This window comes from Miscanthus floridulus, chromosome 4, assembly GCF_019320115.1.
Source record: "Miscanthus floridulus cultivar M001 chromosome 4, ASM1932011v1, whole genome shotgun sequence".
NCBI lineage: Eukaryota > Viridiplantae > Streptophyta > Magnoliopsida > Poales > Poaceae > Miscanthus > Miscanthus floridulus.
The window spans coordinates 120,489,562-120,502,319 of NC_089583.1; the positions used below are offsets into that span (position 1 = coordinate 120,489,562).

Consider the following 12,758-nt stretch of genomic DNA (forward strand, 5'->3'; position numbering starts at 1 on the left):
AACATCATAAGTCGTGACTAATTCACGAGACGAATTTGTTAAGCCCACTAATCCATGATTACCATATGTTTACTGCAGCATCACATTTGCTAATCATGGACTAACTAGGCTAAGAAACTAAGTAGCATCTTTTTTAGGGCCAAGGAAATAATTTCCTCTTAATAGATTCGTCTCCCGAAATAGTCACGACTTATATAATTAGTTTTATAATTATTCTATATTTAATACTTCTAATTAATATCAAACATCCAATGTGATAGGAAATAAAATTTAGGGTCGGGGGTATTTAAACACCCCCTTAATTGTCGAGCAAAGCGTAATAATGTCAAACGGAAGTAAAACTTATATATCCTCTCTTACATAAATATAATATACTGTGTGCATGGAAACTCTAATAAACACGCGCCCGTTATGTAACTCATCTGGCAAAAGGAGTCATTTTTGCCCTTTGCTACATGACCAAAAAAAAAACTACACAAGACGTGCTTCTAAACTTTAGATTGCTGGTTGGTCTATATACACACATGATAAGGTATCAATGTTCGGTACTCCATCCATTTTAAATTATAAGCTATTATAACTTTTTTGGAGAGTCAAATAATCTCAAGTTTGACTGAAATTATAGAGATTTACTACATCAAATAGGTGTACTATAAAAATATGATTAATGAAGATTTCAATAGTACTCCAACGAGCATTCCCTTTTTCTCTTTATTTTTGTTTTGTAAATCTTCTATATTGACATTTTAGGAAAAGGGGATGTTTAAATCTTGTGAGGTTGCTCTTAATGACTATAGCCGATGCAGAAAACATATACAATTTGCCGTGAATAAAATATGTAACAAAGTTTGTTGGGAGTTGTGCGGAAAAGCTCGAGCCGCACCCGATTGTGAAATAATCATCACCAAAGTTCTTTAAAGTTGGCTCGTTTCTTATGATTGAATCTGTCCATCCAATTTTAAGTTTTTGACTTAGACTCAGGTGTTTGTATTTTTCTAGAATTTAACAGCATTATTTTCTAGTGATAGATGACATGTCAATTGACCACTACGTTTTTGTGTGTGGAAAAACCGAAAAAGTCCTCAAATTGTATACTACCTACTACTCTGTTTTGCTGTTGGACGGATAAACATTCGCCTAACAAGACACTCGCGCGTAATCAAATCCCTGTATGGATGGTAACAAAGAAAGGTGGAGACGGGGAGATGCATCCAAAGAAACCGTCCCATCTCCCCGGCTGCCCGTGCAGATGAATGAAAGCGGCTCGTTTCTGCCGATCCCAACCCCAACTAGCGCGCTCGGCGCCTCCGTTTCTACACCCACCGCGCACCTAAACCACGCCAGCCACCACCGTTCGTTTCGTCGGTTGGTTCGTTGTCGTTCACGCACCCAGCCACAGGCACAGCCCACGGGCCACGGCGACTGCCCAGCGGCCAGCGCGCACGCACGGCAGCAGTGCCAGTCCACCTCGCCCTCCGGGTCCACCGGTCCAGTCCAGTGGCAAGTCGGCAGCGGCCCAAAAGGCTCCAAACCCAGCAGCAGCAAAGTAGGTGGGGGCCCGCCCCTGTCATCACTTGGCGTGAACCGCCGCGCCGCGGATCGATTCCGTCCCGCGCTGCGCATCGGCATCGCACCTACCCTTTGTTGCAACGCGTTCCGTAAACGGAAGAGAGAGGTGGAGGCAGGAGGGTGAGGGAGGAGCCCGCGCCCGGCATCTCGCCCGTCCCCGTCGCCGAGAAACGAGAAATTACATTCCAGCCCCCTCCCCGCGCCGGCCGCTCCGACTTCGTTCGCGTCTCCGATCCGGGGACGAGGGGGAGACCCGCGCCCGCCCGCCCCCTTTCTCTCGCGCCGCCGCGCGATGGTCGACACCAGGCGGAGCTCCGCGGCCAAGCGCCGGGGCCCGTCCGAGGAGTCCTCGCCGCCGTCGACGCAGGCGGAGGCCGCGGCGGCGTCCCCGACGGCGGAGCCCGCGTCGACCCCGCCCCCGCCCCCGCCCCCGCCGTCGTCCCGGAGCCGATCGGGCAAGCGCGCCAAGGTCGCGGTACGGCGCTCGTTCGTCCATTCGTGCGTGGTTTCTGTGGGGGCTACGGACGGATTGATTGATCTGCCGCCGCCGCCGCTGCTTTTGCGTGCCAGGTTGCGCGGGCGGACGACCCTGGCGAAAAGGCGGTGGACCCGGCCGCGGTCGACGTGCTCGACAGCTCCGTCAAGAACCTGCAGGGCGTGGCGAGGCCGGCCGCCGTCAACGTCGCCGCGTCCTCCACCGTCTCCAATTCCGCAGGTGCGTGGGGGTTTCCGCCGGCTGCGCCGCCTCGATTGTTGTGTCGCCTCGACTCGATGTATCTTTAAGGTTGGGTTTGATTGCTGGCCGTTCTTCATCCGGTTTTCTTGGTTCCAGGGAGGAGGAAGAAGACTCGGCCGGTGAGGGCGTTCCCGACGGACGAGGGCACGCTCTGGAAGACGCGGCCTGCCAGTGGCCGCGCTGAGGCCTGGGGTAGATTGATTTCCCAGTCTTCTGAGGTTGGTTTTGTTTGGTTGCTTATTCAACTCTTGGAACAGTGGGAGTGATATGCCTCACATGCTTTGATCATCTTTTTAGATTAAGTAAAAAGGACTCAATCATTAGGAGATAGTCAAGCATTTAGGCTGTACTGTAATTTATTGAGTGGAGAACTGAACCGTTGTAGCCAAATCATCATGTACTGCACTGTACTGTACTGCCAACAAATATCTAGTGAGCGCATTTAGGTTCTAAACCATTTCACCCTGAAATACGTATTGGACTGAAATCACTTTTTTTTTTTGTAATAATATAAGTTGTATGTTTTGGGTTGCTTTGAAATTCCATTCCTAACTTTGTTTCTGAATGAGCAAAATATCTGAACTGGCTACTAGAGCTAATGTGGATTGGTGTGCTGTATTACATCATGCATGAGGTCAGGTGGCAACATGAAATCATTATGTGCTGCATTGTTATTGTATCTTGTCAAACTTTGATAACATGGTGTAATTTGAAGTATAATGCTCTTATGCTCCTTTCAAGTGTACGCTATCTGTATCTCCTGGCATTATGCTACCTGTACCTGAATGCACGTTATATATTCTTGTAATTGGCTGGTATTTTGTCGATCATCATCATTCTATTATTGTTTGTTTGGGTCATAGTCAACTTTAGCTATGGCAAGCTCCTTGTGTCCTGCATTCTCCATTAGTCCATTTACCCTGCGGGCCCACTGTTTATGTTGCAGAAGATTTTCACCTCACAATTTGTAAAAGGTCTAAATAGTACACATTCATTTTTAACGGCGGCAGTCCTGCAACCTGAATTTACGTCATATTCTCCTATTACTTTTCATAGACGAAAGTTGTCAAGTGGGATGGGTGGGGTAGAAAAGATGACTAGCTCTCAGGCTAGTTAGTGCTTGTTCACCATACACATGTCATAGTGGTTGTCTGGTTGATGAATGATGGTGGTGGGAAGAGGCTATCCAACCTTGCCTCTTAAGAGACAGAATCGTTTCTTTTTTTCACATTGGCAGAATCCCATTTATCTACCATGTTAGTGTGTGCTGTGGAGTTATAATTCTTTCTCTGCCATTTCATATCCAGTATCCCTCAATTCCAATTTATCCTGCTCATTTCACTATTGGCCATGGCGGAAAGTGTGACTTGAAACTCACCGAGACATCTACTGGGTCATTTATTTGCAAACTGAAGCATGTTAAGGTACACTTTTCTTTGTGTCTCTTTGCACATACCCTACTACTCTTGTTTGTATTCTGAGTTTTGACTCTCAATGATGACCTCTTGAACCAGAGGGGTGCTGCCCTTGAGATCTACATGAACAAAGTTGTCCATGTCAATGGGAAGGCCTTGGACAAAGCTGCTAAAGTCACCTTGATCGGTGGTGATGAAGTCATTTTTGTTTCTCTTGGGAGGCATGCTTATGTATCCTTTCCTACCACCAGCTACTTTCTTCTGTGCTTCTTTGAGATCTATTTCCCTTGTTGGAAGCTTGCCGTTAATATTCTTGATGGTGTATACAAACATCCATTTGGATACGAAATTCCTTCATGCGCTGACAGATATTTGAGCAACTTCCAGAGGAAAAAGCAAGCACATCATCTTTGTGTTCAAAATGTGTCATCCAACAAGAACAATATCCAGTTGTCAAAGGCACACTGGATCATTTGTCGTCTAAAGGAACCAAAATATCAACACCATTTAACTTTGGAAATGGCCGACCTCCACTGGTTCCTCATGGTGAGCCACTGAGCCTTATTATATATCAGCTTTATTTTGCCATCGATCCCATGCTAACTTATGATGTGGTTAGCATGTGCCATTCAAGATAATTTTAAGTATCTATTTATGTTTCCTAGTCCCACGCTTTTCAAGATTTTGTGTTATTTTTAATTGCACTGCTCTAAATGAGAGATAGTTTCAAGTCAAACTCTACCGTTTGGTCTTGAACAGATTAGGAGTTAGCCAGCAATTGAAAATCTGTGATACATTTTAATTTCACTGCATTCAAAACCTAGTGTTGAAAGCTCCCACACAAGATGGGGTCTAGGGAATGGAATTTCTATGCAGCCATAGAGCAACTCCAAGAGCCTCTATAAATTTCAATCTCTATATCTTTATTTGGAGAGCCATTCAATGAATATTCTCTCGTGCCTCCAACAGATTCTCCAATTTTTGTTCTCTAGTATACTCCAATAGCTTATCATATTTTTTTGTGTGAAAAAATTCATGAGAAAACTACCATATATTGCATATAGAGAGCCATGTAGCTTTCCCAAAAGTGGAGAGCCAGAAGGGTGGTTTTGGAGAGTGGAAAAGATGGAGACTTGGAGAGTGATTTAGAGAGTCTATTGGAGCATCTTTTTTTTGGTTTGTTTTCAAATTTGTGCGGTAAAGAGCCATGTAGAGAGCCTCTTCGAGATGCTCTTAGCCTTATTTGTTGGGCAATGATGCACTGCACTAAAATAGAATCACAATTTTAAGGTGAAATCTACTGTTTGGTCTTGAACAGATAAGGAGATAGTCAGTAGTTTATGTAAGACTGTGGGGGAACAGAGCTACTGCCCTTCTGAAGAAAATATGACAGTTGGTCGACACCAACTTTTGAAGGATGATTTGAAGAAAGCAGCTATAAGTGCAAGTGATATATCAGAGTCATTTGATAATTTTCCATATTATCTTAGGTATGCACTCACATTTCAGCCGCTCTTTCTGTTATATCAGTACATTATGCATTTTTTTTATGTTGCAGTTCTTAAGTAACATCATAATGTATGAATTTGCAACACCACATTTTTTTTGTTAATGTAATAACATGGCATAATTACAATGATGCAATACTACTGGTTACTGAAGAGTAATGTTGCTGTCGAGCTGTATTTCTTTTGTTTATTTATACTAACTAAAATGTACTAACTAAAATTTATCTTCGCATTTCAAATCCTGCATCCAAGTGCATCTGTAATTCTTATCTCTAAATAATAATGTTGTTTACTAGTAATGAATCGGTAGCACTGAATAGGGCTGGTAAATACCGATTACCCAATTATGTCACCCTTTGAAGCTAATGGCCTGTTGAAGTGTTGATTGATTGGTATCCTGTAATTATGAACTATCTCTTAGTAGCTTCTCATCCTTGCAGTGAAAATACCAAAAATGTTCTCCTGTCATCAGCGTATGTAAACCTATGCTGCAAGGAATCCACCAAGTGGACAAAGGATATATCTTCTCTTTGTAAAAGGGTACTATTATCTGGTCCAGCAGGTATTTGCTCTTGCTCTATATGATCACCACATTGTCAATTAAAAACTTTTGTTGCTGCATGCATGTAAAAACAACTTGCCTTTTTATAGGGTCCGAGATCTACCAAGAATTACTGGTTAAGGCACTTACCAAATCCTTTGGTGCTAAGCTGCTTGTCATAGATTATTCACTGCTGTCTGGTGTAAGCTTCTTAACGTTGTTATTTTTGCTTAGTACTGATACTATTGTGTGATAGTTAATGTTGCATCACAGCCAAGGGCATGCTTGTTTTTTCACCTAACCTTGTAGTGGTATAGAAAATCCTTGCTAGGGAAGGAGAGCCATTTTGCTCTGAACAAATGCATGAAACAAATGTTGGGCAAGGTTACTTATTTAATTTCTTTCCCATTAACATTGCCATAGAAGAATAACCAAAACATGCCCCAAGTTCTCCTGATACTGTGATCTTTTGACATTAATTTGTAATGGTGCTATTATTTATTGCAATCATGATATGTTTCACTTCCTATTAGAAACTTGGCTCTTCAAGTAATCTGCATCTCAAAATTGCAGTAAGGTTCTGCAGCATTTCTTGATTTCTTCTATTAGCAAGCACATAAAAAATCTGTAGAAAAAGTTCTAGTGCAAAAAGCTTGGAAGAAGGAATAATGTGTAATGCCTTTTTTTTTCTTCACAAATCAAATAATCTAGGAATTACATTGACAAAATCTGATAACATTGTTTACTAAGGAAAGAGAAAAATAATTATAAAAGAAAAAGGGGTAGAAATATCTTTTTTCTATGTTTGTTTTTGGTATCGCTCCAGTTTAATTTTGGGCTTGATTATATCTTTGTTTCAGGGACAGCCTTCAAAGTCAAAGGAATCAGAACCATACAAAAAAGGTAAGATCATTTACGTAGTTTGCCTTGCCTAATTTTTAATGCCGTTTTGTTGTGAAACTGAGTACGCTAGCCTTCATCTACATTGTATAAAGTTTTCAGGAAATTGCAGTATTTTCCCACTATGTTCATGGTGATAATGAAGCCACCTGCGATCAGATATAGACCATTGTTCACTCCAGGCTGTACTAATCCTGCTCATGGTTTGTTCAGGTGATAGGGTGAGGTACATTGGTCCTCCTCGATCATCAGGGTTTATGCTTGAGGGACCGAGGTATGTTTGTGAGTTGCATTGTTATGATTGGTTCTCTGATATACCCGCTTGCTTCGATAGATTATGAAAGTAATTTTTAAGGCGCCATGTTTCCAAACTAAATATTTAAAAAAGTTAGTGATGGTCAAAGTTTCATGAGTTTGATCCAAAACATCAATCATTTGTGGCTCGGGGGATTCATAGATAGTATCATTCAAGGTCAAGTAGGTATCACCATTTGTACAGGATAACTTATATTCACTGTAACCATCTTCAACTCTATTTTGTGCAAATGATACATCTAGTTTGGTGCTGAATTGATATTTGGCACTTGAGTTGTGTACTTCATCTGTGGTTGTATAGTTTTCCTGATTGAACAAAGACCATGTGCTCGTCTATGTTGAGTTCATGCTTGTTAGTCAGACAAGTGCCAACTTATGACTGAGCGTCGCTCAGTTACATGTGTAAATAATGTACTTATGTCTAGGCTTATTATCCCTTTTTCAATCTGCAGAGCTCCTGATTATGGTTCACAGGGTGAAGTGAGGCTTCCTTTTGCGGAAAATGGATCCTCAAAAGTTGGAGTCAGATTTGATAAACAGATCCCTGGGGGCATTGATCTTGGAGGCAACTGTGAGCTTGATCATGGCCTATTCTGTTCTGGTATGTTTCTCATTCTCTCTTGTATTTCTATATCTTTAAACCATTATGACTAGATCAGAAATTTATGCTGCATGTTGTCATTTTGTAACTTTGTAACTCACTTTGTATATTCATTGTTATCTGCCAGTTGATTCTCTATGCCTCGATGGTCCAGGATGGGAAGATAGAGCCAAACATTCATTTGATGTTGTGTTTGAGGTGATAGGTTTTCTGCAGTCTGCACTGGGTTGTATCGATATCTTGCTTTCTTTTATATTATTATTTACTCATTGGGTTATCTTCGCAGTTTGCCTCTGAAGAAAGTCAACATGAGCCTGTAATCCTATTTCTGAAGGATGTTGAGAAAATATGTGGAAATAATTACACCTACCATGGTCTAAAGAATAAGCTTGAAAGTTTCCCAGCTGGAGTTTTTATTGTTGGGTCCCAGATTCAGACGGATGCTCGGAAAGATAAGGTACTGCATCTGAGGAGAATTTACGCTCAACTCTAAATCTCTAATTGTTCACCTCTTCTTGTATAACTAAAGTTTATTTAATTGTATTATCTGCAGTCGAACAATGGGTCTCCTTGGCTCAAGTTCCCATACAGCCAAGCAGCAATACTTGATCTTGCATTCCAGGTGCAGTTAATAGTTGATTCTACTTACCTTTCAAATTGAATTTGCTTACCTTAAATACTACTATGTTATTCCGTGATTCATTTGTATTAAAGTTCTCGAGACTTTTGTGAGCTGGCTCCTGATAGTTTGTGGACTATGATATGAGATGGATGATGTGGGATGGAGGGTTAATATTTCCAATTTACCATGTGCTGCAGTGCTACATTAGAAGATAAGGATAATAGAGGGTTAATGTTTCCTACCTATTGCAATTTACTCCCTCCATTCCAGATTATTAGTCGATTTGGTTTTTTCTAGATACATAGTTTTTGCTAAGTATCTAGACATAGCATATATTTAGGTGCATAGCAAAAGCTTATTAGAAAAGTCAAAACGACTTATAATTTGGAATGGATGGGAGTACTGTTCAAGTCACTGAGTATCAACCTACTATGATGGAAATGGTGCTTTCATTTTTTTTTTTGTATACTTGTTGCCATCTTCCATTGTTTGATTGAGCTATCTGGTTACCAAATTACATGTTTTGATTGTAGTGCACCCACAATTATTATGCTGCATTTTACAATCTGTTGTATTCTCGATGCAGGATAGCTTTGGTCGGGTGAGTGAAAAAAATAAAGAAGCACTCAAGATGTCAAAGCATATAACTAAACTTTTCCCAAATAAAGTGACAATTGAACCACCTCAGGTCTGTCATTTATGTTATATATATCTGGAAATTTTCTTTTGCAAGTTTTTAACTCTTAAAATATGCTACAGGATGAAAAAGAACTCTCCCAGTGGAAACAGCTATTGGATCGTGACATTGAAATTCTTAAGGCGAAGGCTAATGTTTTGAAAATGCAATCTGTAAGTGTGTCGTGAAGATAGCCCTTTATGTTTTATTATTTATAATAAACTTATTTGCGTTTGTTTCCTCTGGTAGTCTGGTGCCTGGTCTGTTAGCTTTCCGAATTCAATAATCGGTGTAACACTGTAATGCTTAATTTTTCTTTTTCATTAAAACCTCACTAGTGCTAATATTCTCATTTTATAGTCAAAGGAATTGTTTGGCTGCACATCCCTTTGCTGTGTGTGGCGTGCTTGTTGCAAATCTATAGACATAATGGGGATAGGTCTGCAGTTCTTTTAGTCAACGTCCTTAATATACAGGGTTGGGATGGTATAAAAGCACTGTATTGACTGATTTCTGTATGGGCTTAATACAGTTCTGGGGAATATTCAAACCTATCTGGACTCTGGAGTTGTTTATATATATTAGTCATATACTGCATGGGCTTTTTACTTCACGCTACTGCCGTTTCTGTTCTTGTGTTGCGATATTGTTAGACTTCGCTAATATATTTCTGCTGCTGGATGCAGTTTCTAACCCGCCATGGTATGGAATGTACTGATTTAGAATCAGTGGTTTGTGTCAAAGATCGTAATCTGACAAGCGAATGTAAGTAGAACTCCTGCTTTCTTCGTTGATTTGATATAAATTAGTCTCTGTAGCTTTAGTCTGCTACTTGTGTTTTCAGGTGTTGATAAAATAGTTGGTTATGCTTTGAGTTATCAACTCAAGGATCGCCCTATTCAAACTCCTGGAAAGGATGTGAGAGTTGTTCTTTCCGGTGAAAAGTATTGTATCTAAACTTTCTTGGTTTGTAACTTGGTATTGTTGTGGGAAACTCTGTTTCCCAGTTTTATCTGGTGACTGCTTTGCTGATGCTTGCTAAACTGCAGCCTTAAGCATGGAGTTGATTTGTTGGAAAGTATCCAAAGTGACCCTAAGAAGAAGAGCACAAAGAAGTCACTCAAGGTGACCTGTTTTCTCGAATTATTAAGATAGCCTCATGTTATTATGACTGCACGCTGTTCTCTTATCTATAAAGAATACATAGTGCTACACTGAGTGTCAACAAAATAAATTTGTTGTCTCATTATCTGCTTTTACCATGATAAAATAACTTTATATTGTTGCCTTTGTCTTACATTCTCTTTGTCATTGTTAGGATGTCATCACGGAGAATGAATTTGAAAAACGTCTTCTTACGGACGTCATCCCTCCAGATGAGATTGGTGTTACCTTTGAGGATATTGGAGCATTAGAAAATGTCAAGGAAACTTTGAAGGAGTTAGTTATGCTTCCTTTGCAAAGGCCTGAGTTATTCTCCAAAGGACAACTTATGAAGGTACATGCCATTCTCTAAACTTCATTTTTTTTGCGAGACTATTGTTTGAAGTGCGACCCTTCTTGAAAGCCCAATGTATCTGTATGTTTAGTCATGCATAAGGTGTGGATTGCGGACACAGAGATCTAGCATTAGATTGGTGGTTTGCTATTTTTTCTCCACTAATAACTCCATTACTTTCTGTTTCCTGGAGTTCAGTTTTCTTTCCTTTGACTTTGTCAATGACACCCCCCTTGTGTGTTTTTTTTGGGGTATATTGTTGAGGCTTTCCTAGAAGGGTGGGCCTGGTGCAAGCGGTAAAGTCTTACCGCTTGTGACCGGAAGGTCCCGGGTTCGAGTCGCGGTCTCCTTACATTGCACAGGCGAGGGTAAGGCTTGCCACTAACACCCTTCCCTAGACCCCGCACAGAGCGGGAGCTCTCTGCACTGGGTACGCCCTTTTATTGTTGAGGCTTTCCTTACCAAAATCATTCTTCTGTGTTTCTTATCTTGTATCCCTGAATTAAATCGAAACAAAGGAATTGCTATAAAGTTAGGATGCTGAATGTTACCTAGTGGTATTTTTTTGGTTACATTTAATGTAATGTTTCTTTTCCCGACTCATACCTGTGTGCGATCATAGTTCTGATCATCTATTTGCCCCAGCCATGCAAAGGGATATTGCTTTTTGGTCCACCTGGCACTGGTAAGACCATGCTTGCCAAAGCTGTTGCGACAGAGGCTGGTGCTAATTTTATCAACATATCAATGTCAAGCATTGCTTCGAAGGTACTTTTGTAATGTTATACTCATCCAGTTTGTTCTCATTTTGGAGTACTTATTACTTGGCTGATTTCAACCCTATAACTGTAACAGTGGTTTGGAGAGGGAGAAAAATATGTGAAAGCTGTTTTTTCACTTGCAAGCAAAATTTCTCCTAGTGTTATTTTTGTGGATGAGGTTAGTGAATTTCTTAATCGTCACTGATGATATGCCTATGACATAATAAGTTCATTGCATTACTGTTTTGGCTTACTCGTTGATTTGTGTCCTGTATATTAGGTTGATGGCATGCTGGGTAGACGTGAGAATCCAGGGGAACATGAGGCCATGCGTAAGATGAAAAACGAGTTTATGGTGAACTGGGATGGTCTTAGGACAAAAGACAAAGAACGCGTTTTGGTACTTGCTGCCACTAATAGGCCATTTGATCTTGACGAGGCTGTTGTCAGGAGGCTCCCCAGGAGGTAAATTGCATTCGGTGTTTATGCTACTTTTTTGCCAATTGTGACATGGTAATAATAAATAACCCAGCCACAACTTCTCCTTAGGTTGATGGTTAACTTGCCAGATGCACCCAACAGAAAAAAGATTCTTAGTGTAATACTAGCAAAAGAAGATTTGGCAGATGACGTAGATCTGGAGGCACTAGTAAACCTGACAGATGGGTATTCAGGCAGTGATCTGAAGGTATTCTATCTATTAAGATATTTCTTTCTTATCCTATTTCCACTTTCTGAATTTCGCTTCTTTGTGTTGATGGCAACAACTATTTTGCAGAACCTGTGTATAACTGCAGCACATTGCCCCATAAGGGAAATTCTTGAAAGAGAGAAGAAGGTAAGCTGATATTCTTGGAACACTTCCCTATCTGTTTTCTTGCTGTCTACGACATTATTATAAGCAATGTAATAAGGATGAAATTTTCTGTGCTAGAAGCATTGACGTGGCATACATTATTTTATGTATATTCAGTTTGATTTGCTGCCTAATTGGTTTAATGCTAACTTAAACACACCTTAACTGATTATTATGTGCAATGCAGGAGAGAACCTTAGCTGAAGCAGAAAATAGGCCAGCCCCACCTCAGTGTTGTAGCGGCGACGTTCGCCCCCTAAAGTTTAGTGATTTCAAGCACGCACATGAGCAGGTAAAATGTTACGGCCACTTGCACCACCTTGTACTGCCATTTATTGTCTTCTAATCTCTGCTCATGATCAGAATGTGTTGCTAACATGACTGGCCTTGTGTTTAGGTTTGTGCGAGTATATCATCGGATTCAAACAATATGAATGAGCTCGTCCAATGGAACGACCTCTACGGAGAAGGCGGGTCGAGGCAGAAGACATCGCTGAGCTACTTTATGTAGCCTAACTCTTTAGATGATTTGTACATACAGAAGCAGCCGAGAAGATAGTGGCAACAAGAATAGCCGTTTGTATAGGTGGTTTCCAGTTAAATTTTCTGGAAATCTTTATTCATGTCGGGTTTCGTTTCTATAAGCAAATAAGCAAATTAGCGTTTGTGTCTGAATGTAGCCTGAGCTTCTAATTAGGCATTAGTTAATTTATTTCGATGGCAATTGCAGCTCGTTGGATCATGTCAAATTGGAAATACC

The 12,758-nt window shown here is 40.7% G+C and overlaps 1 protein-coding gene across 2 annotated transcripts; it reads left to right on the forward strand.

Annotated features, from left to right (window-relative positions):
• The first annotated feature begins 1,593 nt into the window (after positions 1-1,593).
• Positions 1,594-12,730, forward strand: LOC136550564 (uncharacterized). Of its 2 annotated transcripts, none has more exons than XM_066542174.1 (28): positions 1,594-2,044; positions 2,140-2,284; positions 2,402-2,523; positions 3,613-3,729; positions 3,820-3,951; positions 4,089-4,266; positions 5,039-5,210; positions 5,669-5,790; positions 5,880-5,971; positions 6,636-6,672; positions 6,883-6,943; positions 7,437-7,585; positions 7,713-7,783; positions 7,872-8,042; positions 8,139-8,207; positions 8,794-8,895; positions 8,967-9,056; positions 9,570-9,648; positions 9,728-9,827; positions 9,933-10,008; positions 10,202-10,381; positions 11,027-11,149; positions 11,237-11,320; positions 11,423-11,607; positions 11,692-11,830; positions 11,921-11,980; positions 12,186-12,290; positions 12,396-12,730. In XM_066542174.1, the coding sequence occupies exons 1-28, from the start codon at positions 1,862-1,864 to the stop codon at positions 12,507-12,509; spliced, it is 3,258 nt and encodes a 1,085-aa protein (XP_066398271.1). In that variant the 5' UTR covers positions 1,594-1,861; the 3' UTR covers positions 12,510-12,730. The 2 variants fall into 2 exon arrangements, with proteins under 2 accessions (XP_066398271.1, XP_066398270.1); XM_066542173.1 differs by having other exon boundaries at positions 1,595-2,044; positions 6,630-6,672.
• The last annotated feature ends 28 nt before the right edge of the window (positions 12,731-12,758 follow it).

Excerpts from the sequence above, each read along its gene's own strand:
- LOC136550564 (XM_066542173.1), top strand. The coding sequence starts at position 1,862 with ATGGTCGACACCAGGCGGAGCTCCGCGGCCAAGCGCCGGGGCCCGTCC. Across the intron at positions 3,952-4,088 it reads CTCTTGGGAGGCATGCTTAT|ATATTTGAGCAACTTCCAGA; the intron begins GTATCCTTTCCT and ends ATGCGCTGACAG. Across the intron at positions 10,009-10,201 it reads GCACAAAGAAGTCACTCAAG|GATGTCATCACGGAGAATGA; the intron begins GTGACCTGTTTT and ends TGTCATTGTTAG.